Source organism: Alosa pseudoharengus, unplaced genomic scaffold (assembly GCF_046254945.1).
Source record: "Alosa pseudoharengus isolate Yale_2024_CS ecotype anadromous, Long Island Sound unplaced genomic scaffold, YU_APseudo_1.1 YU_APseudo_1.1_scf_13, whole genome shotgun sequence".
NCBI lineage: Eukaryota > Metazoa > Chordata > Actinopteri > Clupeiformes > Clupeidae > Alosa > Alosa pseudoharengus.
Window position 1 is genome coordinate 19,887,771 of NW_027468598.1, and position 22,347 is coordinate 19,910,117.

The 22,347-nt window shown below is 42.2% G+C and overlaps 2 protein-coding genes across 3 annotated transcripts in view; both read left to right on the forward strand.

The window, feature by feature from the left end:
* The window catches only part of LOC143121807 (SR-related and CTD-associated factor 4-like), a 30,107-nt gene extending 19,102 nt beyond the window's left edge, over positions 1–11,005 (forward strand). The window contains exons 17-19 of the mRNA XM_076282420.1: positions 8,979–9,120; positions 9,523–9,609; positions 9,848–11,005. Of these exons, the coding sequence (XP_076138535.1) occupies positions 8,979–9,120; positions 9,523–9,609; positions 9,848–10,431 (813 nt within the window). The 3' untranslated portion in view covers positions 10,432–11,005. The remainder of the gene's footprint in view (positions 1–8,978; positions 9,121–9,522; positions 9,610–9,847) is intronic.
* An 8,970-nt stretch (positions 11,006–19,975) lies between these two features.
* Positions 19,976–22,347, forward strand: part of LOC143121806 (rho guanine nucleotide exchange factor TIAM1-like) — a 46,910-nt gene continuing 44,538 nt past the window's right edge. For both annotated transcript variants that reach the window (XM_076282419.1, XM_076282416.1), the window contains exon 1: positions 19,976–20,458. The gene's annotated coding sequence lies outside the window, so the exon portion shown is untranslated. The remainder of the gene's footprint in view (positions 20,459–22,347) is intronic.

A 22,347-nucleotide genomic window follows, 5' to 3' on the forward strand; every position in this document is an offset into this window, starting at 1 on the left:
TTCAGTCAATCAAATTACAATGCCAATAGTAGTAGTCACAGGATATTTACATGGCAAATGACCCATACAGTAGCATTACCCTGGAGAAGGCATATCCAGTGTTGCACTACTTCAGTTTAAACCAAGATTTACTTCATATACAAAATGGCTAATGATATTTCGATACCTTATGGTGATCAGACTGGACATTTTATTTAGCCTATAGTGATTTAAACCTGAAAATAAAAGGCTGATGAACGAACTGCACTTAAAGAATGGGACCCATACTTATCTGTAATGTTAATTTAGGGGAACACAAATCCCATGATGAGTGGAAATCTCAAAAGCGCAGATAAATACTGTCCACACAAGTACCACACCGGCTGTCAAAGTTAATTGCTTAATGTTTATAATCCCTGAGACTATACTGAGTTCTGAAGTTGTTAATGTCTTTCCTTGCCAGCTGTAATAGTTGCTATACTCTTGGCACCCTTCCACATTATTCCTGATTATGAAAATGACTGGTTCCCCACTTTTTTAGGAAGTAACACTGTGCTTAAATATGAAAATTGTCACACATAAGAACAGGGCACTAGGACACATTCCAAGAACAATGCCGCAGATGGTACGAAACCCATTTTGCTGCAGGTAATGAAATAGTGTCAATGTAATATTTAAGGATGCCACATAAGGTAGGGGCTGAACTCTTTGTCAGTTTGTTGACTGGTCATCCCAAGATGTTTAGTTGCAGTGCATTCCCACAAATGCTTATTTGAATGGTGAAATTGCACCTCACTTAATGCATCAGTTTCTTCCCCAAATAAAACTTGCACATTGAGGGGTATCGCATCATCTGTTACACACAGCAATGAGTGTGGACATCAGGAATCTCTGATGCTGCTAGTAAAATGAAGAGTTGTTATAATCCCTTCACATTACTCTGTCTTACTATCAAGGGCCTTCTACCAGTGTGTCCCCTTGTACAATCTTGTGTGTTGTGCCTTTCAACTGTCACTCTGGGCATGTATGAGATAGCACTCACATACTTGTATTTACCATGTTAAACTAAGCTTGCTTTTGCTTTGGAACAGATTTTCCTTTATCATCAAATTATTTTTTAATATTAGTGCTGTGCACATAATAATCAGAAACTTTCATACTGTATTGGAGAAGCTTGCAATCGCAAGGCATTTAGCAATCATTATTGTCTGCTTAGCATTAACCGCCATCCTGGCTGTTTAATGTTTATAAATTCCTCAGTATTCTCACTACTTTAGATGAATCGTATATAGTTTGTTAAACTCCTTTGACAGTTTCATGAGAGATGTGAACATTTGACCAGGACTTGTAGAGATATTGTATTACTCATATGGAAATGTCATTGTAAAAATGTATGTGGAATTTGAGGTACACACACTTTATATGCGTCTATAAATTCAAGAGTGATTCAAGACATGGTATAGTCTTTCTTGAGTCATTCTGTTTTATTAGTTTAGATGATTATATATTATAGATCAGTATGCACCTGTGAATTACATCACCTACTCATACATAAGGATATAATGTAATTCCCTCTACATACAACTGCTACCATGCCTGTATTTTCAGTATTATGTGGACTACAGATTCATACTCAAACCTGGTTCTACATTCAACACCTTAGTAATAAACGGCACACTCATCTTAAAAACAGATTTTATAGGATAGTCATATTTGTATGATTGTTACTAAGAGACTCAGTGATAGGAATAATGATGACAGATTAACCAAAATGTGAAGAATTCCGTTAAATATTCATACTAGTATAATGCTCTACATTTTAGAGACTCATTCCTTTAATAATTTTTATTTGTTTCAAATGCCAAGTGAAGTAGGCTACAGAGTCAAAGATGCCACGTGACTATGCAAGTGATAATGTAGTGTAGTCAACATAAATGCAAAAGAGGTTTCTGATCAGTGACTTTAAAGTAACTGAAGCACTGGTCACTTTGCATATCTCTCTGTGGTATGTTGGCACAGCCTTTCATGTGAGACATTGTTGTAGAACACATGAAATTCATTTACAGTTTGGAATTCAAGTAATAATAAGCTAAAATTGTTAAAAAACCTCTACATTACAGAACAGACATACTTTATTGAATTAGAGAGACCAAACTAAATCCCTACATGAATGATAAAATCAACTCTTAAATCATTGTTTCCCAACCTTAGTGTCAGAACCCCATGTGGGGTCGCCTGAAATTCAAATGGGGTCGACTGAGACATTGGGTATCTTACAATTGACCAGTACATTACATAAAAATGTATACATTAAATAAACAAAAATATGAAAACCCCCATTATATCCAAGTTAAGTAACTAATTGGATCCTTCATTACAATCTAGCTATGTAAAAGTGAACTTAGACATCCCGCTTGAGATCATCATGGGTAATAATGCTTGATAAATGTTCCAAACAAATTACCAAAATAACCGGGCGAGTTAGTCAAACAAGCAAATTAGCTTGCTAGGACATCTGGGGAAATACCGCTCTTAACTGGATGTTACAGCAGAGATGAGATGCGCTCTCTCTCACAACATGTTGTGAATAATTGGGGTCGCCAATGTTTTGTGACAGAAATAGGGCCACACTCCAAAAAAGGTTGGGAACCCTTGTCTTAAACAGTTGCCCACACATTACATTATCATTGAAAGTCATGTAAGGACAACTGATCTGCCCCTTATTCACTCAGTAATTATTCATATATGAGCCATCAGTGTATACAGGATTCCCACTCTTTGAGAAATACAGTAAAGGGCTTGAAAGGCAAAAGCCAATACATGGAAATTGGTGGATATGAACATGGTGGAGTAGAACATGTTTGCACTACCTCTTAAGTGCTTAATAATAATAAAAACAGGTTAACCCTTTATCTTATCTAAGGTCTTAGCACCTAACTACTAGGAAGCGTTGATGAGTATTTTTCCAGCAATGTTTGCAAATGTTACATTTAGGGAAGGAATCCAGTGTGACTGACCATGTGTGTTTAAGCATTGGCAGTTGGGATTTAAAGACTCAATAAGGAATGATTTTCATTAAACAAATGTAGGTAATGGGGTTGAAAGTCTGTGTGCATACTTACATGCATGTGTGTCAGATGAGCAGATGTTTAAATTTAATATGAGTAGCCTAGGAGCACCAGGTGATGGCTTTGCTTTTGCATGCTTTAAGCACATCGTTGGTACACTAGATAGTTAGGGAAAGTTAGGCTTTTTTTCCGCCAATCTGCAAAAAAAATTCTTACCAATAGCTTTTTTTACTATGTGTTCCTATAGGTGTCTAGTAACACCTCTTAATTTATCCACGGCCAAATCCTCGGGGAAACACCTGGAGAGCCCATCAAGTTTGGGGTGCCCAGAGGGACTGGGCGAAAATAATGAAAACATTTTGTTGACAAATATTAGCTTTTGAGATGTCTAACTAGGGGTTTTTAGGGGTGCTGAATCTATCCCAGCCATAAGTTTTGAGTAAAAATTACTCCAAGTCCATAAAAAATCCATAACAAGTGGTTTTATTGAACAATTACAAAACAAAACTTTCTTAATCAGTTTAAAATTTAACAAACCTCATCCCTCAACTCCCCTGCACTTCCTCACTCCTGTTATTTTCTGGCTGGTTGATGTTCTGGCAAATGTTACCATGACAGTTCCAACAAGCAGAAATACACTTGACTCATTGCTTTTTACAGAAGCACCTGAGAGTGTCACAGACGCCTGCACAGTTGTAGCTGACAAACTTCAGAAGGTAGTCTGGTGCAATAGGATCTGGTGTGACTGGTGCATAATCATGTTCTCCTTGTTTCTATCCACACTCAAGGACATCTAGTGATGGATTTTGTAGCAGTAGCCAATCTCTGGTCTGGAGATATGCCCGCAGAGAGTGCTATGCTGCACCTCCTGTAGTCGGAGGTAGTTTCTAAGGCTTGACACTAGTTATGTTGTCCTCATGAGTTTTTCATGTTGCTCACTGTCCACCCTCAACGTTGGACACTCTTTTCTCTCTCTATCTATCTCTCTCTCTCACACACACACACACATTTATGCACATTGACTCTCTCACAAACACATTCACAACCAACCACCCACCCACACAAACACATATGCACACACTTACAAAATGTCCTTTCTCATACACACCATGTTGAGACAAAACTATCTGTGATTATAGTACCAGTGTGTTACACACAAAGTATGTGTGTGTGTGTGTGTGTGTGTGAGAGAGAGAGAGAGAGAGAGAGAGAGAGTCCAATGCGGAGAGTGGATGGTGATCAACAAAATGTAAAACTCATGAGGATTAACTGAGTTAATATTTTTGTAAATATTTTATTATATCTTTTCATGGGACAACACTGAAGAAATAACACTTTGCTACAATGTAAAGTAGTGAGTGTACAGCTTGTATAACAGTGTACATGTGCTGTCCCCTCAAAATAACTCAACCATTAATGTCTAAACCGCTGGCACCAAAAGTGAGTACACCCCTAAGTGAAAATGTCCAAATTGTGCCTAAAGTGTTAATATTTTGTGTGGCCACCATTATTTTCCAGCAGTGCCTTAACCCTCTTGGCCATGGAATTCACCAGAGCTTCACAGGTTGCCACTGGAATCCTCTTCCACTCCATGGTGACATCATGGAGCTGGTGGATGTTCGAGACCTTGCACTCCTCCACCTTCCATTTGAGGATGCCCCGCAGATGCTCAATAGGGTTTAGGTCTGGAATAATGCTTGGCCAGTCCATCACCTTTACCCTCAGCTTCTTTAGCGAGGCAGTGGTCATCTTGGAGGTGTGTTTGGGGTCGTTATCATTCTGGAATACTGCCCTACGGCCCAGTTTCCGAGGGAGGGGATCATGTTCTGCTTCAGTATGTCACAGTACATGTTGGCATTCATGGTTCCCTCAATGAACTGTAGCTCCCCAGTGCAGCACTAATGCAGCCCCAGACCATGACACTCCCACCATCATTCTTGACTGTAGGCAAGACACACTTGTCTTTGTACTCCTCACCTGGTTCCCGCCACGCACACTTGACACCATCTGAATCAAATAAGTTTATCTTGGTCTCATCAGACCACAGGACATGGTTACAGTTATCCATGTCCTTGGTCTCCTTGTCTTCAGCAAACTGTTTGCGGGCTTTCTTGTGCATTATCTTTAGAAGAGGCTTCCTTCTGGGACGACAGCCATGCAGACCAATTTGATGCAGTGTGCGGTGTATGATCTGAGCACTGACAGGCTGACCCCCACCCCTTCAACCTCTGCAGCAATGCTGGCATCGCTCATACGTCTATTTTCCAAAGACAACATCTGGATATGACGCTGAGCATGTGCACTCAACTTCTTTGGTCGGGCATGGCGAGGCCTGTTCTGAGTGGAACCTGTCCTGTTAAACCGCTGTATGGTCTTGGCCACCGTGCTGCAGCTCAGCTTCAGGGTGTTGGCAATCTTCCTATATCCTAGCCATCTTTATGTAGAGCAACAATTATTTTTTTCAGAACCTCAGAGAGTTCTTTGCCATGAGGTGCCATGTTGAATTTCCAGTGACCAGTATGAGCGTGTGAGAGAGCGATAACACCACATTTAACACACCTGCTCCCCATTCACACCTGAGAACTTGTAACACTAACGAGTCACATGACACCGGGGAGGGAAAATGGCTAATTGGGCCCAATTTGGACACTTTCACTTCAGGGGTGTACTCACAAGCGGTTTAGACATTAATGGCTGCTTGTTGTGTTATTTTGAGGGGATAGTAAATTTACACTGTTATACAAGCTGTACAACGACTACTTTACATTCTAGAAAAGCGTCATCTCTTCAGTGTTGTCCCATGAAAAGATATAATAACATATTTACAAAAATATTAACTCCGTTAATCCTCATGAGTTTTACATTTTGTTGATCACCGTCCACGCCGCATTGGACTCGCTCTTTCTCTCACACACACACACACACACTTTGCATGTAATACACTGGTACTATAATCACAGATAGTTTTGTCTCAACATGGTGTATGTGTGAGAGGACATTTTGCATGTGTGTGTATTTGTGCGTGTGTGTGAGAGAGAGAGACCGTATCAGTGAAGGTGTGAACTTTATTTGTAAGTGTGTGCATATGTGTTTGTGTGGGTGTGGGTTGGTGGGTGGTTGTGAATGTGTTTGTGAGAGAGTCAATGTGCATAGATGTGGGTGTGGGTGGGTGGGTGGTTGTGAATGTGTTTGTGAGAGAGTCAATGTGCATAGATGTGTGTGTGTGTGAGAGAGAGAGATAGATAGAGAGAGAAAAGAGTGTCCAACGTTGAGGGTGGACAGTGAGCAACATGTAAAACTCATGAGGACAACATAACTAGTGTCAAGCCTTAGAAACTACCTCCGACTACAGGAGGTGCAGCATAGCACTCTGCGGGCATATCTCCAGACCAGAGATTGGCTACTGCTACAAAATCCATCACTAGATGTCCTTGAATGTGGATAGAAACAAAGAGAACATGATTATGCACCAGTCACACCAGATCCCATTGCACCAGACTACCTTCTGAAGTTTGTCAGCTGCAACTGTGCAGGCGTCTGTGACACTCTCAGGTGCTTCTGTAAAAAACAAGGAGTCAAGTGTATTTCTGCTTGTTGGAACTGTCATGGTAACTCTTGCCAGAACATCAACCAGCCAGAAGATAACAGGAGTGAGAAAGTGCGGGGGAGTTGAGGGATGAGGTTTGTTAAATTTTAAACTGATTAAGAAAGTTTTGTTTTGTAATTGTTCAATAAAACCACTTGTTATGGATTTTTTATGGACTTGGAGTAATTTTTACTCAAAATGTATGGCTGGGATAGATTCAGCACCCCTAAAACCCCCTAGTTAGACATCTCAAAAGCTAATATTGGTCAACAAAATGTTTTCATTATTTTCGCCCAGTCTCTCTGGGCACCCCAAACTTGATGGGCTCTCCAGGTGTTTCCCCGAGGATTTGGCCGTGGATAAATTGGGAGGTGTTACTAGACACCTATAGGAACACATAGTAAAAAAAGCTATTGGTAAGAATTTTTTTTGCAGATTGGCGAAAAAAAAGCCTAACTTTCCCTAACTAAGAATGATGGACATACAACCCCAAATCAGAAAAAGTTGGGACGTAGAGTAAAATGGAAATAAAAACAGAATGTGATAATATACAAGTCTCGTAACCACATATTTAACACCAAAAAGAACAGACATCATATCAAAAAAATGAAATTTTTGATTATTTCATGGAAATATATGTTAATTTTGAATTTGATGCCAGCAACATGTTTCAAAAAAGTTTACCACTGTGCAGCTTCACCTCTTTATTTAACAAAGTTCTGTAAATGTTTAAGAACTGAGGAAACCAGTTGCTAGAGTTTTAAGAATGAAATGTTGTCCCATTACTCCCCAATATAGGATTTCAGTTGCTCAACAGTATGGGGTATTCTTAGTCATGTTTTTCATTCCATTATGCACCTAATTTGACAAATCTGGACTGCAGACAGGCTATTTTAATACCTGGACTCTTCCTGTAGGGAGAAATAATGTTTACATATGTGCAGAATTCATTTTGGCATTGTTTTCCTGAAATATTCAAGGTCTTCCCTGGAAAAAAACATTGCCTGGATGGCAGTATATGTTGCTCAAAACCTGTATATATCATTCAAAATTGATTGTGCTTTGCCAAATGTGCAAGATGCCCATGCTGTAGGCACTAATGCTCTTCCACACCGACATATATGTTGGGTTTCAATCTGAGCACTAAAACAAGTTGGATAGGTTGGATACTTGGATAGGCCCTCTTCTGTTTAGCCCAGATGAGTCCATGATTTCCAAAAAAAAAAAAAATGGTCCAAATTTTAATTGGTCTATCCACAGGACCTTTCCCCATGTTACCTCAGTCCATTTTAGGCCCAGATAAGACAGTGTTTTTTTCTGTATCATGTCTCAATACAGTTTTGGCTGTTACAATTTTGGCTGCAGTTTTTGAATTGAGCATCAATCTGTGCACATAGATAGTGGTTATCAGAGGGTTTTCCTAAGCCCATACAATGACAGGTCTGTAAACAGGTCTGGTGTTGATGCAGTGCCATCTGAGGTCCAAAAGACCACAGCCATCCAATTTGTTTTTCAGCTCTTTCCCTTGTTTGCAAAGATTTCTCTCAATTCTCTGAATGTTTTAACACTATTATGTCCTGTAGATGCTGAACTCCCCAAATACTTCACAATTTCATGTTAAGAAGGATTAAAATGACATTGTTTCATCATTTGTGCACACAGGTTTACACAGAGTGATGAATACCCCTACATATTTACTTCTAAGAGACCCTGTCTCTCTGGGATGCTCTTTTTCATACCCAATTGTGTTGCCAGTTACCCTAATTAGTTGTGAAACATTACTCCTTTTGTTTTCTTTATCATTACACAACTTTTCCAGCATTTTTTGTTATCATTACACAACTTTTCCAGCATTTTGTCATTTTCCACATTTGATATGTTGTCTGTGTCCTTTTTGAAATTAAATATGAGTTTAAGAGATTTGCAGATTATTACAATCTGTTTTTATTCACATTTTACACGTCCCAACTTTTTCTGTTTCGGGGTTGTATTTGTTGTGCCAACTAATATCAAAGAATATAATGGTCCCTGTCAGACCAAAGTGGTATAATGGTACTGTGTGTGTCTGCTGTGTTTGTGTGCAAACTCAGTCTCTGTAGATGATTGGGTGGGCTTACACACATTTTCTCTCCTCCATGACAGCGTGTCACATTCATTCACATCACTTCAGTCACCTTATCCGAGACTGGAATTGATTACTAGCTCTAATTCCATTTGTGGTTCACAGCATAGCGCAGCATCTGTGCTCATGAGGAACCCATGGGAAAGAAGCCCTGAGAAACTGTTTGTGTGTTGTTGAAGCCTGTGTTTTGAAAAGTGCTTCTTGTGCTTGTGTTTTGTGTTAGGTGCCTCCTACCCAGTCAGTGGCGTCTGCTGCTAATCCTGCCTTCCCCCCTCCAATGGGGCTCCCACCTCCAGCCATGATGCCTGGAGGGCCACTTCCACCCTTCCTACCCCCAGGTTTTGATCCCACCAAGATTCCCCCAGGTAAGACACTGCCACTTGGTGCTTCACATATTAACTGATTGGGAATTTACACTGACGTCTGGCTATTGTTAGCAATAAAATTCCAGAAGAATCAATGTATCGGTTAACACTGGCAGAGCTTGACATGCGTATTACAACCATTAAAAGTAGAGGAAAGCGTATTTTTAGAGTGCGTGTGTGTGTGTGTGAAGCATACACATAAATAAGCGCATGGAACACATTGTAACACATTAGAGTTGGAGGCAGTGTTTACGTTTCATTCTTGCTTATGTCTTGCTTGCGATGTAAATTTCCAGTAAGAAAGAATTGTTTCTACCCTGCAGCATGCTCTATTGCTCTGAGTATATTGTATACTGTATGTTTCAACATGTTGTGATGATCCTTACCATTTGTTTGATTCAGGATTCCCTCCACCTGGTGCCTTGCCTGCTACTGGCCCTCCACCAACTGGACCCCCACCAACTGGCCCTCCCATCAACATGCCACCAAGTAAGTACTTCAGCCAGGTGTTTTGTTGTTTTTTCTTTCTATTTTTATCAGAGTCAGAGGTAGCTGAATAATTCAGTATTTTTGCATTTAGATTCTTTATACTTGTATGTATGTATGTATGTATGTATGCACCTGCTAATGTTCAATCTTTCCTGTTATTTTTTTTTTTATTAATTAATGCCATTTCGTATAGCTTCACCATGTTGCTGTGCATTTACCCCCTCCCCCTGTCACCTAGTGTCAGTAGTACCAGGTACCTCTGCAGAGGAGCCAAAGAAAGACCAGATGGTTCCAGAGAATGCTCCGTCCGATGCACCAGGAGGTCAGTCCATGAGTCCCCCACCAACAGGAGGCCTCCTCGGGGCCAGGCCTGGCATGATCCCCTTGCAGCGCCCTCCAGGACCCCCACCCCCATTCATGCCCCACTTCCCGCCTGACATGCCACCCCCAAACATGCCTCCCATGCCCCCTCCGATGATGCCCCGGGGCCCGAACCCCATGATGTACCGGGAGCCTCCACCGGGCCGGTTCCGAATGCCAATGCCCCATCCCCCGAGAGACGACTTCCTCCCACCCCCGGATGATTTCCCCCCGGGTCCCATGGACGACTTCCCACCTCCTCACGGGCCGCCCATGGGACCTGAGGATGTGGACGACTGGGAAGGTCCACCACCACCACCACCACCATGGCACAGGGAACCAGGCTGGTTCAGGGACCAGCCCCCACATAGGGGGAGGGGCGGCCGAGGCTGGGGACGGGACAGGCCAGGGCCTGGGGGTCCACCAGGACGGTTCATGAACCGCCATGAAGGGTTTGACTAGCATCCCGAGCCTAAGCTTAAAAGTTGAACTGTTGGGACATTGAACTACATGTGAGTTTGAAATGTGTGGGGAAAAGAGGGAGTTTTTGGGAGAGGTACTCCGTGACAACAGAGAGGAAATCAGTGCCAACATTTCAGATATAATTCACCAGTAATCACCAGAGGTTACAACTTTAGATTACCCAAAATTCCCTCCAGCCCAAGGAACACTAAGTTAACATCACTGACATGAAGTAGGGAATGTGAGTTCACCTGTCCTTGGAACCTCTGTGCTGAGTCTGTTATGTGAGCTCGAGTATTGTCTAAAAGAATGAAGAATAACTTTGTACATACAAATGCACTGCTCAATCGTTTTGTATACCTTGAAATAGCTTTTTGTTTGGACTGTACCTTTGTATGTCAGAGCAGGAGATTGCTGTAAACCCTTCTGGAGAGTGTGTGAACCATTTGTGTTTTTCTTTTTTTCTGGTTTTGACCTGAGGAGCTATGACATTTTTATCGACCAGTAAGGTAAACATGAAGCTGTGTTGCACAGTACTTTTCATCTTTGTTTTTAGTAAACTATTTTTGTATCAGTCTTGTCTTTGCTCAGTCATTTTCAACGTTATATCTACAATCTAGAGGTCTTGCATCAATGTAAATAACAGATAGTTGATAACAGATGCACATCAAGCTGGGTGTAACCTTGAGAAGCTGTTATGTGCCTAATTTATTGCGGTAGAGGGCGCTATGTTAGAGTTTACTATGGAAATTGACCTATGAAATCAAGGGAGGATGCCATTTGGACAGGTTGCATACTTGCCTGTATCTGATTTATTTTCTGATAGATTTTGCGTTTAAAGTCGGCCTACATTGTCTGTAATGCTAAACGTGCCATAACGTATGGTATCCCTCTACATGCCGTGTACACGATCTGTTTGAAGATGGGCTACATCAGATCACCTTGATGCACCAAGAGAAAACATCATAGTAATTTCCGGCATTTAAGTCTAAATACAAATTCAGATCATTAGATGCAGGTGACCTAGCAAATATCATTCACATATATATCACAGTAACCTATGTTGCCCCATTTGATTATCATGCCCTGTCGTCACCAAATTATTTTCAATTCAGTGTCACCTTCATGTAGGCTACGTGACATACATGAATGAGAGAGGATGAGAGGCAATAGTAGGTTTATATCTAGCAGCATCGGTTTTGGCTTTTCTCCTAGTTACAAAAGTGTCTACAAGTGTGAAGGCTCGGATTGGCTCGTGCGTTAAGTTAGTGGCACTCTGGCGATCCACTCGCGCTCCGTCTCCAAGGGCTGCGCGCACCTCCCTTCACAGCAGTCTAGAAACAACATGGTAGCGCCTATGCATGAGCTGTGTGTAGTGCCAGCAATGCAGAGGGTATCATGTTCGGGAGTGTAACAGGACATTGCTTATGAACAGGTTGGCCGCGAAAGAAACTGATCACCACAAATGACAGGTGCGTTTCATGAATCGATCAAATATTGGGGTTTAGAGACATCATGTGCGAATGAATTAGCTTGATTAGACGCGACAAAACGTCTCCCCCGGGTCCTAGTGACCGTGTGGAATGTCCGTGACCGTCATGTAGCCTACAATCGTAAGTTGGATACACAATCTGCATGTCTTGATGCAATGTAGTCTCATTCCACACTATGTTTATTAGTTCGCAATGTTCATCTATTATTTATATACTATTAGATATGACAGCATCCTATTTTGTCGTTGCTTGCATCCAACATCTCTTTTATATTGGTTACATTTTTTATCTAGCTATGTAGACTGAACCCATGTTTTGTAAGAAATGTCTTCTGTTTTGCCACTTGCACAGTAAAATTAGGCTATGTCGAACTTATCTGAAGATGTGACATAGGCTACTATTCGACATTCGTATTGATTGTCCATCTCTAGAGCTGTCCAGTTTATCATTCACGTGTCATCTGTCAGGTCCGAGTACGGCGATGCTTTCATTTTTACACCTTCTGTCCGTATTGTTGACGGAATAATAATATTAACATTCATTCAGTATAGCCATCATACGTTTAAGACTAGCTGATTGATTGCTCATCATAGTCTCCTGTTATTGCCATTATTTCCACTGATGGTAATTAATTCATTTTCTAGTTCTCCTAGCCTACTGTGTTGTGCACGTCTAGCAGACTAGTCATGGGCTAGAGTCAGCATCTGGTTTGTTGGGTATAGGCTATGATGAACAAGTGTTGATCATTAAATCGACTAATTCATTCTTTAAAGTGGCATATATGTGCAAAAATTATATAAGTAGATGCTTGTACTGTAGGCTACTTCATGCTTAAATGATCCAAATATACCCCCATATAGGCTATTACACGGGAAAGACCCTATTTTCTTTACTTTCAGACCTTTTGAAATACATAAAGGTCAGCTGGTCCTTTTTGGTAGTGGCATTCCTGTTTTTTTCCCATGTTTGTGCCTGTGACCATATATTCCATGGTATTTTGTGTCATCATCATTAGATACGATGTGAATGGACAGTTCCCAGGTAATGTCCTGGTCAGGGGTAATCCCCTGTCAGAGGGGCATAGATTTGAAACAGAGCTTTGGTGTCTCAGATAGCTGGATCTGAGAGGTCATCCCTCAGATGGTATAATGGTTAAGAAATTTATGATGGGAATGATCATCCCTCTCTGAAACATTATTAAAGCCTGGATCCTATCACCAGTCTTTGGTCAAGTCTAGAATTATGTAATCGCATATGTCCTCTAAGAAAGAAAATAACATGAAGACTTCATCATATGCTGATCTTGAAAAAGGGTGTATTGACCTTTAAATAGAACCCCTCGAGTTGTATGCTTTTTACAAAATACATATATTTTCTTGTTCTCGGTGTAATGATAGATTGTGAAGATAAAGCAGGATATGCCATTACAAAGCAGTGATCAGCTTTGGAAAACCAAACCAAACTGGTTTGCCAGATTCCCACATTATCCTGCCTGGAGCCCTCAACTTTACTTCTCTGTGTGTGAAAGCCTCAGCTGGCTCTATTGATTTCTTAACGCTGGCCCGAGAATGCTGAGCATAGCCCTTGTCTGGCAGTCTATCCGAAGCCAACACTCAGACATGTCTTCATAGAACCATCTCCAGTGTTTTGTTTTTTTGTTGCTTTTTTTCTTGCTAGGGGCTTTTGCAAGCAGATGTAGTGTGTCTCAGAGGTTGGAAAGCTGATATCATCTGTGTTCCTCTTGGATGGAAGAGAGTGAGGGTCTCTCCCGGGTCTCGGTTTCTGTCTCTCACCCCTGTTTGGATCTGGTTGGGCCTCTACGGGCTTCTGGCTGATGATAACCTCAGAGGAACCTCGGCCCATGACCTCACGGTCCACCCTAATCAGGTGGCTGACAGATGGTATCTCGTTGCTTGCTTCGCCATGGTAGTTGGGGGGGGGGGGGCTGGTTGAGGTGGGCGCATATCTTCAAAACTGTCCCAGCCGAGCATGAAGCGATGCAAGCAGATTCAAATGGTAATTGCCGGGACTGTTTGTACAGTGCTTGACTTGTGTTTCTAAGTTTGTCCGTTATAAAAAAGAACCTTGTCATTTGAGGCTCAGACGATGGTTCGAAATGCGCATATTTTGAATCTTTTAAGTGCCCAATGTGAATTATTCATTTTTTTAACCCACGTTCACATAATGCTGCATTCAGTTCTCAGATGGGACGCTGTAAATGGTGTACTGTTTTGCAGAGGCTTGTATTTCGTTGCCTCCCTCTTTAACAAAATCAAAATGTATCCACTTCTCTAGAGCTTCAAGAGCTCCATGGCAGTGTTGATTTTTAAGTAGATCGAGATCTCTGGATTTGTTTGTTCCATGGTCTTGCTGAAGTTAGGCTTTGGTGCTTGTTTTTCTTTAATTACTGTTGTTTGATCAGTTTGAAACATTCCTGATGAAAGGGAGATTGTTTTTGCCATTCATCAAACCTCCATTTATGTCTCATAGACTGTAGATTTTGTTTTATCTTTTCCTTAATTGTCTTTGGTGTTTAACATTTGAATTCACAGGGATAGGCTTTTGTTCAGTAAGTTAATACTGTTTTAGTATAATATCATTCTTAATGTGTGGTCAATTTATCATTATCATTAGGCTTGTATCTACAGCATACAGCAAATGCTATAACTGTTAACACTGCTAGATTTATAGATCTAGTACTAGCAGGGAACAATAAAAAAAAAACTATGTAAGTTACGTAAGATCATTTGGTCATTTTGACTTTTCTTTACATGAGAAAGAGCATACTTCTCCCAGACCCTGGTCTCCACACTCGAATGGCTGATAGCCAGGTTTGTCTTGTGAGAATGATCTAGTCTGCCATAGAGAACAAGGCATTCCTTCTTCTCTCACTGCCATGCCGAACAAAGTGTACTGTATCTGTGCTGACTTGCTGTCCCACAAGTTGGTTTATTTAATCATTGTTGCGCTCCCCTTAACAAAATACACGTTACGTAATGAGGTTATTTGTTTTTATGGCGTGGGGGGATTTCCCCGCAAGCATATGAGACAAGTACATGATGGTGTGATATTACTTTGATTACTGCTGAGTTTGTCATTAAGCCGTATACTGCTGGCTCCTAGGCAGATTTGTGTGGACTCCAACAGACAAGGGCTGTTGTTTTTCAACTATTTTTAATCAGGTGTGCAGGCATGACACAATTACAGATTATAATGTAGCATAATAACGATAAGAATTCAATTTCATTTGATTCGTGCCATAGTGCCATGTAGCATAATAACGATAAGAATTCAATTTCATTTGATTCATGCCAATTATCATCAATAAATTGTGTCTATGTTTAAGCTGAACAATTAGAGCAAACAGTAAAGGTAACATCAGGACTGCATGTGTGGTTGTGCTTACAATTCCTCAAAGTAGTATTAATGATTTTGTGTATTTCAGTTGTATCTTTTTTTTCATATATATTTATTATTAATATATTATCACTATAATACAGTACACTATCACCACTGTATTTCAGCAATACTATGGTAATGCAAAAAAATAATTTTGGTTACTGGTATGATGATATGTCTCCATATCATCCCATCTCTGCAGGGGCGTTATCTTGCCCGAAAGCAATTTTTAATGGAGGGAGGTGGCCAAACCCCAGGTCCTGATGATTCATCGCCGCCTTTAACCCTTCACAAACTGAACTCAGTGTAATATAGGCCATAGCCTGTGGGCCTGTATCATCTTTACAGAAACCAGCTCTCCTTAAAGAGGATGATGGCATGAATAATTTGCACATTGAGACTCTCAGTCTCCATATTGTCACGACTGATGATTCAAACATGTGAAAAATCATATCCGGAAGCAGGTGCCATGAGAGCTTGCTCCCTTAGTGCACTTTTGATAAATCTTTCATTCTACGGCTGTGTCTAAATAGCACAGAGTTGGATTTCAAACTCGTGTTCTGGGCAGCTTGTCCCAGATAACTTGGGGCAGAAGAATGACCCACTTAACTGTTACACTGCGTCTTTTGGCTCTGTTCACTCTGACACAGCGGTCCGCATAGCTCAGATGGGCTGTCTGTGTGCTGTGAGCGAATGATTTTCCTTTTCCAGGAAGTAATGTTTCATGACACACTTAATCACCATTATTATGACATGAGAAATATGATTAAAAAGTTATGTGTGAGAAGCAGAATAGATGATGTCGAGATTAAGAGCGCTAATGAATGTTAAGTGCATGCTGCCTTTGGCATCAAAGTCTCCTTTTAAAGGTTGGGGAGGGGGGAAATTCCAGGGGACAGTGAATTTTTCAAAGATGGAGATCCAGTTACCTCAAGCTCGATGCTGTCCCTGAAAGGATTTCACACACTCGTAGTGGACGTTGTTCCACGGCCTGCCATTTTTTTACCCTGTAGCGTCCAGGTGCATATTCAACGGAGGAGTAGAGAGTACATGTAGAGAGGATAAATGCATGTGAGGGTCCAGCTGTGAGTGGCAAGCTAACGCGATTTTATGCTGTGAGAGAAAAGCGACAAGTGGTGGTCTTTGCATTCACAAGGTTTCCAGAGCCTTCTGTTAAAGATAAATTATAGATGATTAAGTGCTCTAAGTTGCTGAGGCAAAGACTAGTTTTAGGTTTTAGGTGGTACAGGTTCAAAATGGCTTTGTATATGTGTGGGAGCGAGTGTGAGTGTGTGATGCTGGTGGTTTCTTGGCTGTGTTCCATGATTTTGAAATTGCAGTTTGGATATAAAGAGCATAGTGGCCCTCAGGAATGGTGAGTGTGTTTTTTGAGCGCCTCAATCAAAAAAGGAAACTTCATGACAAAACCACAGGAGAAAACAAGTGACTCATGGACTCTTCTGGAGCAGTAAAATCTGAAAACACAGGCATGATAAAATACTCATATCCTAAACACAGTGATGCCCCTGAATACTGTTTCTGCAAAGATCTACAGTTATGGCCCTTGAGATTTTTGAATCCTGAATCAATGTCAGTGTGTCTTGGGGACTCCTGTATTAACATACATTTTGTAGACAAGAACGGATGGCCTTCTCAAGGCCTTTTCTAGAACACAGAAACAGTCTAGAATACCTTATTTAGTGCTTAAAGACTGAATATGTGCCTATATCACTAAGACCGCCAAAAGAAGGTGAATTATACTAGAACACATCCTTAATACACATTCGTTTTCTCTTACTGAAATCTCTCATCGCCTAATAAATAGTTGATCACAAAAGGGTGAGATTCACAAGAAATCTCAGCCGCCACAATAATATTGCCGATATCAAGTGTTATTATCATATATATAGATGAGAATCATCTGCTAGTGAAGGTTCCAGAATCTTTTAGATTCCACTGGCAGTGCTACAACAAAGACACACACACCACAACCTTACAACTATCAAGATACCCTCCTTCCTCTTTTATGTGGACATTCTGAGCGCCTGCGTACACCAGCTACACAGGTTGTTTGATGTAGACTTTGGAGAGGCCCACGATGCGGAGAGGGAGAGAGAGAGAGACCTCCGATGCTCCAGACTAATGATCTCCGGCCACCACTGTGGCTTTCATCTCTCCACGCCATGCCTGCATGTTTTTCTCCGCTTGCCATCTATAGCGCACAAAAGGAGAGAGAACTGGAGCCACCTATTTCCTCCGTTCTTTTGTGCGGCGATATGGAGAGGAGAGCTCGCTGTGTTTGCCGTATGCTCATGCACGGTATTGTGCATACAGATGGAGCAGCGATATCAGGTCAAATTGCAGTGGGTGGAGGTGTGTGTGTGTGGGGGGGGGGGGGGGGCACTTCAAGCTTGCACAAAAGCATCTCTGGGTAATTAGGCTTGTTTGTCAAAGAAGGGGTGGGGACGGGGAAGTGGCAGCAGCAGTTTCAAATCATCATGTAAATGGAGACGGACATGGCATTTGGAGAGAGGAGAGAAGACACTGTAAATCGCCCAACTCCCAACAGTTTAACCTCTGTGACATTGACATATGAAACACCCATCCCCACCCACCTACCCCAACCAATCCCACCACACTTTTCCATATTATGGGGAAGCTAAGAGGAAGTGGGATACACATTGTTTAGGCTTGGGGATTTCTGTAAACATGCTACAGGGTTTAACAGATACAGTATGTAGGGCGACAAGACAATGTTTATCCACTGTATCTATATACAGCTGGTTGGCTGTATACGCCACTGAAATCTTGGTCAGGTGCCGATTCTGGCTTTTCCATCAGAAAAGCCTACCACCACCCCAGTGAGAGGTACTCGAGGGCCACATAGGCCAGGCTGAATGTTGAATTTAATAACAGGCCACAGAAGAGTGCTGACTAATACGAACACTGGCTTTCCCAGCTGGCACTGCATTAGATTGATAATGCATTCTCTTTGCTCAGCTGGTGATGGCTTTATTGCATTTTGCGCAGAGGAGATTTCCTTAAGACCAGAGCAAACAAGAGGGAGTTGGTCATTTTGGAGCGCAGAGACACATGGGAAGCCGTTCTTTGGTGTGTAACATTCAGAGCCTGCATTCCATGACTGTGGTGTTTACCCTCTGTCCTTACTCTGACCTCACTGTCAGTGATGGTGGGTAATGTTACAATAACACCGGGTTATTGAACTGTGGTGGAACAGCTGTAGAACTGAGGGCACTGGGTTGAGTGGGGTTTGCTATTGAGATTAGTGGGGGGTAAAGATGGCCTACTGAGATGTTCTCTCTGATGACTGAAACTTTGGAAAGGTTAGTGGAGGCTTGGAGTAGGCTAATCTGCTGGGTGTATGCTGTAAAATTGTTCACCAGACTGGTTAACACCAATGCTGTACTATTGTGTCCTCCAGTGAGATGAGTGGTTTGACTACTCTCGAATAAATCAAGCAAGTGACGATAATTGATATAATGCAGCCCATTCGAGTCTCCTTACAGAAATATTTGCGGGTTTGGAGAGACACACAGTCGTCATTGCCACTTACTGGATTTATAACATGCTGTTCTGTTTAGAATGCAATTTCCTTCCACTTCCACTCAAAACAAAGATTCACAAACATGCTCGAGGGCTGTGAACGGAAGCATAAGGGTCGGCTTATGCGCCCCAATAATAATTGAATAAAACTGTTGCCTAATGCATTTACCATCACCAGACAGTACTAGTACAGTAACTCGATAAACTTTTAGTCCTTCCTCTCTCCTGTGCAGTCTCGCAAAACCCTTTATCGTCATGCGAAAATCAGCCACTGAATCAACAGCGTTTTGGAGTCACAACCTTGGCAAGTGATGCAGGCTGTCGGGGATGCAGCCAGTGCAACCGCCATACCGATGGTCTTATTTTGGGCTGCCTTAATCATAAAGTCTAGACGCGGAGAGTGGAACGCGCTCTTTTTCTCCGGTCTCCGTCTCAGACATAGCGCAGGCTGCTTGGTTATCAGGGAGAGTGCAATCCCATTCTTGCCCCGGGGCGGTTTTTTTTAGCATTGGTATGTATGCGAAGCTGCCTGTGCGGAACACATGATCGTAGCGACGGAATCCAGGCAAGAAGACTCGGTGCACGCCCCTCTGTCTCGTGTCCTTTCTCCCTCTCTGTTTTCTCTCCCTCTCTCACTCGCTTTTTTTGCGCGTCTCAAAATGAATCTGGCCAGGGCTGTCATCATTGACGTAGGTCTCCGCCGACATCACTGGTGCTATGACAACAATGCTTCAGCCTCATCTCCATTCACAGTTCCTATTTTAGAGCTTTTCGCAGGAAGCTGCAAATAGGCAGTGCCGCTAAATTCTGTGTTTAAAAACACACTGCTGCCCTGTTTGAGTGGCTTTCCTCCCTGCTTTTGCATAAGTTGACTACCTGCAGAGTGAAATTTAACCCTTTACTTGCTGCGATTTCATTACAAAACGTAGGAACTCAACATGTTATGGTATTTTACATAATGTAAACCAGTACAATAGGTTTGATTGAATTAAATTAATCTTTATTGGTAGCAAGTATTAGACATTAGAAACTTGCATGCAGTGTGTGTGTATGTATGTGTGTGTGTCAGGGGGCAGGGCTCTTCCTCATAGGTGTGCAAACTGGGAGGGGTAACTGGGAGGATTTTTGTGCAAAAGCGTAGTTCCTTCCAACTAGGGAGTGTTGAGGCAATTAGATGGCAGATGGGGAGGAGGTCTTGGTGCACAGAGCAAAGGGGCGGACATTCCTGTTGGCGTTCACTTCTTCAAGATATTTTTCTCTCCCTCTACTGAAGAAGGAGAAAGCAGACAGAGAGGAAGAAGACATGCAGGGAGGGGTGCAGTGAGAGAGAGAGAAAGAGACAGAGAGAGAGAGAGAGAGATCCCTAACAGGCACACCCCCTCTCTCCCCTCAGTTCCTGAACTCATCCTCCCTCTCTCGTCAGAGTCAGTGTGCAGAGGAGTTGTGTGAGAGAGAGGACTGTGGACTGCTGCCTCCCACCAGCATGGAGCTCGAGAGCTGCCGTTCACCCACATTTGGATTTCTCTTATAGCTTCCGCAGCCCTGGAAAGCACCACAGAGCCACTTGAAAGGTAAGACTCCCACACATACACTCTCTCTCTCTCTCTCTGTCTCTCTGTGTGCATTGTTTTCATCTGTTTATCTGCCTCTTTCATGCCACTGCTGGCTGTTGGCTGTTTTCCTGTATCAAAGCCTCTGTGTGTGCGTGCACTAGCACTTGTTTGAAACAAATGGCTTCTTGGCTCCATAGCCCCTCATTCTCAAAGGAGGTGTTAAGAGACAAGATAAAAGGTTTTTTTTCAGAGCAGCTGCGATTTTCCCACTCTGTGTTAGATCTTTAGCTTCGCCCGTATGTGCATTTAGTGTTCTATAGCATGACTTTTAATCTTCCTGCTGTCTATGAAAGTTTGTGAGGCTTTCAATGACTCTTCTGAGGAGATTATGACTATGCTCTGGTCATGATCAAGTTTATAATAGAGGTTTTATTCAACAAGACAAGGATTCAGTAAAGAGGTTGCGATGTGTCTTGATTGCTTGATATATAATGATGGATACACAGACATGTGTATCAGAACTAGAATTGTGTCAGACGATGCAAACACAGCTTGTTTGTGTGCATGCATGCATACGTGTTTGTGTGTGGATATGTGTGTGTGTGTGTGAGAGAGAGAGTGTTAGTAAGTGTTTGGTTTGTGTGTGTCGTTGTAATGACAATGTGCAAAGAGTGTGGGGCCATTGTGGAGCCCTGAAAGAGAGATGATGAATTGCAAATAAGCAAGATGGTCAAAGTCAAGGAGAATCCCTAAAGCATGTCCTGCTGGGATAAAGAGTGGGGGGTGGGGGTGGGGGGGGGGTAAAGGACTTTAGAAAGTGTGGAGGGGGGTGGTGCAGGGTGGAATTCATTCCACACGTCTGATGGTTGTGTTGGTGTGAATGGACTGTGAAGACGGAGTTGGTGGGGGTTGGGGGGCCGTTCGAATTTGATCATCTGGTGGTTCCATAGTCATGGAAATGTCCCGTCCGTCAGTGGCTTAGCAGGCCACAAGGTTAGAACCTGTGGCCCCTGCCTCAGCGGTGCCTAAACAAGTGGTGGGGGTAGAACCACAGTGCTTTTCAGTAAGGAGTGAGATTCTAAAATCCAGAAGCTAAAAAACAAATCTGTCTGTTGCCAAACAACCGGCTCACGATTTTCACTTTAATTCGCCTGACACAATGGCTTCTTTTACAGAACGATACTTTGTTTAATTGCAACCTGCCCCTGGTTCCACCTCCATAATCTTGATCTAATTAGAAAGAAGAATAATCACAGCCACAAAGCTTTGCTTGTGAATCACTTTTTTGGTAATACTCTTAAAGCTTGTATGATCAGAGACACAAAGCTTTCAGGGGCCAAAATGTGACTGGTGAGATAAGTAATTTAAAGATGAGTAAGATAACAACACAGTTGATGATGAAAGTTACTGCTTGGGAGGATGTGCTTTGTTGTGTGAAGTTTTGTGCATAGATCTGGGCCTCGTCTGGCATTGTCTCAGCCTCTCTGTGCGCGTTAGCTTCCTCTCTGGGCTCTCTGGGACCTTATCTGTTCTGTATTCCTAGTATAGACAACACCTCATTCGTTCCTCGTTACAGCTAATAGTGAAACTCCATTACTGTGGTAGCAACTTCTAAGGACTAGCTATTGTGACAAGTGAAAACCTGCATTGTTAGAACCCCCCCCCCCCAAGTCGCAGTGTTTGCCTGAGCCATTGTTTTTCCCTTGGCCTCCCTTACTTATCTGACTTGGAGGTTTTTACGACCGTGTGGCCATTCCTGGCATATTTGCTTGTCAACAGCTGTGAGTGATGTGTTAACACTCCAGCTGTGATGAGAAGGCGAGGAGGTGCACGGATAACCACACGATGCGCTCGTGTTTGTTTTCACTCACCGTTTCCTCTCTTCTTCAGCCGGCTCCTCTATGGCA